This window comes from Triticum aestivum, chromosome 7B, assembly GCF_018294505.1.
Source record: "Triticum aestivum cultivar Chinese Spring chromosome 7B, IWGSC CS RefSeq v2.1, whole genome shotgun sequence".
NCBI lineage: Eukaryota > Viridiplantae > Streptophyta > Magnoliopsida > Poales > Poaceae > Triticum > Triticum aestivum.
In genome coordinates, this window is record NC_057813.1 from 466857849 (window position 1) to 466862369 (window position 4521).

General features: G+C 53.8%; 1 protein-coding gene across 4 annotated transcripts; it reads left to right on the forward strand.

Annotated features, from left to right (window-relative positions):
* The first annotated feature begins 774 nt into the window (after window positions 1-774).
* LOC123159261 (transcription factor bHLH144) lies at window positions 775-4136 on the forward strand. 4 transcript variants are annotated; one of them, XM_044577090.1, is made up of 3 exons: window positions 775-1140; window positions 1238-1437; window positions 2719-4136. In XM_044577090.1, exon 3 carries the CDS (start codon window positions 3009-3011, stop codon window positions 3801-3803), a length of 795 nt encoding a protein of 264 aa, XP_044433025.1. In that variant the 5' UTR covers window positions 775-1140; window positions 1238-1437; window positions 2719-3008; the 3' UTR covers window positions 3804-4136. The 4 variants fall into 4 exon arrangements, with proteins under 4 accessions (XP_044433025.1, XP_044433026.1, XP_044433027.1 ...); XM_044577091.1 differs by having other exon boundaries at window positions 1238-1405; XM_044577092.1 differs by having other exon boundaries at window positions 1243-1437.
* Window positions 4137-4521: the final 385 nt, after the last annotated feature.

The following is a 4521-nucleotide window of genomic DNA, read 5'->3' on the forward strand; positions in this document are numbered from 1 at the left end:
CTATTCAAATTCCCTAACACAGCAAGCAATCGAATTTGATTTGAACTAGCGTGTCACGGCTACTCCATGGAAGCAAACCAAACCAGAAAGCAGAGGCGAGGCGAGTGTAATCCACTAGGAGACAGCACGTGAATTTCAATCTCGATGAGTAATCTTGCATGTCCGGTGGTCCATCGGGGCAAGCCCCGCTGCCAGTACTCCTCGGCCATCATGGCTGTCCCCCGGGCGCCCCGGCGCGCCGCCATGACTATCCCGCCCGCCCCGCCGGCGCCTACCCTACCGACGGGGCGGCCCTAGGCCAGCAGCATCGATCGATGGCCACGGCGGGCACGCGCGTCGCATCCGACGGCTCCCGGCCCCTCCGCCGCCCGATCCCGATCCGACGGCCCGCCAGGCGTTCGTGCATGCACTCAATGGTTCCCTCCCGCGGACGCGTGCGTGCGGCTCGGCTTGCTTCGTGCTTGGGACTGGGTTGGAATGGGTGGATTGCCCTGCCACGATGCCCACCTCCATTGACCGGGGCCTCGCCTCCCCCTCCGCACCGCCGCGCGGCGGCTTTGCTGTCGCCGACATGTGGGCCGCCCCTCCCTCCCGGGCCCCGCGCGTCATGGTGCGTGTGGGCCAAACGATGGCGTGGGCCGCGGGGCGGGTCGAGGGCTCGGGCGCGGTGGGAAGCGGCACGCGCACCCACAGCGAGCACGAACCCATCGAGTGCGCACGCCACCTCATTAATTTCGTTCCCTCTCTCCCCCCGCCCCCGCCCCCATTCATTCATTCGTTTCCATCACTGCGCTGCGCCGCGGTGCTCTGCTCGCCATCCTCCTCTCCTCCTCCCCCTTCCTTCCTTCCTCTCTGTATCTACTCAAAAGGAGTGCAAGGCAAAAAGAATCAATAGAGAGAGGGGGAGGGCAAGGCGGGGCATGAACCCACGCACGCACGCACGCACCAATCCGAGCATCCAACGCTCCCGTCATCCCTTGTATAAAACCCCGCGCTGCGGCCAGCGCCTTCCATCCATCCATCCGCTTTGTCCGCCCAGCTTCATCGCCCCTCCCTGCTCTTCCACCAATCTGCTTGCTTGCCTGGTCGTCGGCTGTTTGCCCAGATCATCCATAGCATACACACCTCGTCCACTGACTGGTAACCACACAGCCATCGCCATTGCATCTCTCGCCTGCTCTGCTGCCTCCAGCGCGCGCCAGCAGTGCCTTGATGCCGTTTCCGTTTGATGATGCAGAGTAGGATGCCGTGGGTGTTCTTCCATGTCATCCTCTGATCATCGCCGCCGCTCCGCCGATCGACAGCGCTCCAGGAGGACATGCGAGCTGGGTTCAACGGGCCTGACGCGATCGTTATGACAAGTGGCGCCGTCGCGTATTACTACAGATTGACGCAAGTCTGCCAGGTGAGGACAGAGCCTCGCGCACCGAAAAACTAGTAAGCTACCACCACAATGTTCTTCTTTCTTCTGCTACTACTCTACTATACTTGTTTAGTTTCAGATTGATTCTTCTTGACGATTTCTTCCTAGCTTTTCAGCATCACTAGTCTCATGCTTGCTTGCTAGTGGGAGCGGGAATGAATCATGATGCATCATCTCATCTTCTAGTATAGTTGTAGATAAGCAGCAACTTTCTCATTGGTGCTGTCCGTTAGTGTTTGATAGGAAAGGAAATGCTGTTGCATGCAGACAAGAAAGCTTGCGATCGGGCCCACATTTTGACGGAACTTGACGTCCACGGGCGTGTTGACAAAGTTGTTTTGTTAGTGGTCAAAAGAAAAAGACATGGCGTTTTCAAGCAGTGTCTTTTTTGTTTTGCCTTCTTTTTTGTTGGTCGACAAAAGATGGGAGTTGCAGCTAGTACAACTCCAGCGCTGCTTTGGTTTATGTATTCTTTGCCTCAGATAGGGGAGAATGTTCGTGCGCTTGTTCGGTTGCTAGTACTTCTTGACATGCATAGTTTAAACTTCAAATAAGTAGCACTAGTAACTTCAAATTAACAACTAGCAGTAGATCCTAAGGTACATGAAATTTAAACAGTTCGTTTGATTCACAATGCCATTTGCCACGTCAGTGAAGCCTAATTCCGCATAACAGTCCACTCTGAAGTTCTATCTTTCGGATCGTATGGAGAAAAGAACAGTACACTATGTAGTTCCTCTGCTTCTAGCATCGTAGTTGCGTACGGAAACAGTTGCCATAGTTACACAGATTTATTCAGTAACAAGGCGGACGCATCGCCAAATAGAATTAGATGACCCACATTGCTAGTCTTATTAGGACATTTCCCTTGGAGAATCGAGTGGGGCGACTAGCCTGTGTGTACTACAGTACGCTTTGTTTCTGTACACCCTTAATCATAAATTGCAGCCAAGCACCTTTTCCTTTTGACGAGTGCTACCACTATATGCTAGTGTACTAGTAGTGCTCTGTTCGTGCATGTATGCATTCATCTTCAGTCTCAAAGACTAGTCGCTGCCTGTACGAACGCAACTTGCATATAGTAATCTTCTCATTTTGCTCTGCTCTCACGCTGGGAAATGTCGCCACGCTTCAGAACAAGTAGACGCATCACAAGATGATGTGCTCATAAGTCATGGTCATACATTGCACTCCCATCATACTCATGTTTGCACTTCATTCCTTCTTAACTTCTGTTTGATTGTCTGCTCGTGATCGTTCACTAACGTATCTTGCCACTGTCTTCCTGCTTGCAGGCCGAATACTTCCGCCAGCTGCTCAAGCCCGTGACGTAGATTCGACCACAAAACCCCACACATTCGCCAGAGACAATTCCATCCAAAACAGCCTCAAACCCAGACAGACTAACTGAATCAATTTTGAACTGAACCAGAGAAAGCCCAGCTAAACACCCTTGAATTCTTGTTCGTTTTCCTTCCATTCGAAAGCAACACCTGTCAATTTCCTTGAATTCTCCACCAAACCCATCCATCCATCCACAAAGACATTTCTAGGAGTTGAGCAGCTAGCAGCAACAAGTGAAGAGATGCAGGGAGATCCAGGCTACGGGTACGGTGGCTATGGCGCCGGCTACGGGTACGGCTACGGCGGTGGCTACGGCGGTGGCTATGACATGGCCGGGTACGGCAACGGTGCCGGAGGAGCCTACTACACCAACGACCGGTATCCCGCGGCGGCGGCGCCTGCCTATGAGGACCCGCTCGCCGGTCGGAGGCAGCACGATTTCCCGGCTCCTCTGACCGGGCTCGAGTTCCAGCCGTCGGACACCTGCCCCAAGAACTACGTCATCTTTGATCAGACCTATGACCGGAGCAGGGTGATGTACCACCCGTCGCTGGCCAACAACTTCGGCTCCTCCGGGGGCTACGACCAGCAGCACTGCAACAACGGCGGCTACGACCAGAACTACGTCGGCAAGAGCACCTACTACGGCGGCGACCAGGACGGCGGCGAGTGTTCAATCCGGCAGAAGGAGGACACCGACGAGATCGACGCGCTGATGAGCTCCGGGGATGGCGACGAGGAGGACGACGTGCTGAGCACGGGTCGCACGCCTGCGTGCCGCGGAGGGGGCTCGCCGGATTCCACCTGCTCCTCCGGGTACGTGGTGAGCGTCAGCCCGACTGGCAACGCCGCCGGAGCCGGCGGGGGCGGCGAGAGGAAGAAGGAGCGGATGAAGAAGATGATGAAGACGCTCAAGGGGATCATCCCCGGCGGCGACCGGATGGACACGCCGGCCGTCCTGGACGAGGCCGTCAGGTACCTCAAGTCGCTCAAGGTGGAGGTGAAGAAGCTCGGGGTGCGCGGATCAAGAAGCTAGGGAGGGATAGCGACCTCACATGGCAATGCAGGTCGAGCCAATGATGGAGGCAGATAAGACGGGGGAGTTGGTGCTCGCTCCTTTTTGCGCTGCCATGATGATGCCATCCCGTGGAGCTCTCGAGGATCAGTGGAAAGGAATGATATGGAAGGATTCAGTTGCCGCACGCGCCGATCTCTCGCCCCTCCCTCCCCTCTAGCTGCGTGCGTGCCTGGATTGTTGCTTTGCTTTTGTAGAAGTTGCTGCTTTTCTTCCCCCCTCCCCTCTCGTATCTCTAGGTGCCGGCTGGTGTTGTAACTAGCATGCTGATTATATACACCGTGTTTTTGTTTATCCCCGTCATCATCCCTCCCCTGGGCTCCGCTCTACTTCTTCTATAGAGTTGGCCTACCATGTTCTTTCTTGTTCTTTCATTTTTTTAGCAATGGCGGTTGAATCCCCTGCAACAGGACTTGAATCTCTTACTGGGGCGAAAAATTGTTGTAGGAATTTCATATGATGGGAGCTTAAGATTTATTAAGAAGATGCAATTCTATGAAGGCGTCTCTGAATTTCTGAATTAAGGGGCTGGCTTTAGATTTACTGCAGAATGCTACTTTCCCACTTTCTTTGGATTACAAACATTTTTCAGTTTGTCTAATTCACATCTAGATGTTTTTTAAGAATGTCACATCTAATCTTCCATAAATAACGCAACAACAAGGAACAAAAAAAAAAC

Excerpts from the sequence above, each read along its gene's own strand:
- LOC123159261 (XM_044577090.1), top strand. The coding sequence starts at position 3,009 with ATGCAGGGAGATCCAGGCTACGGGTACGGTGGCTATGGCGCCGGCTAC.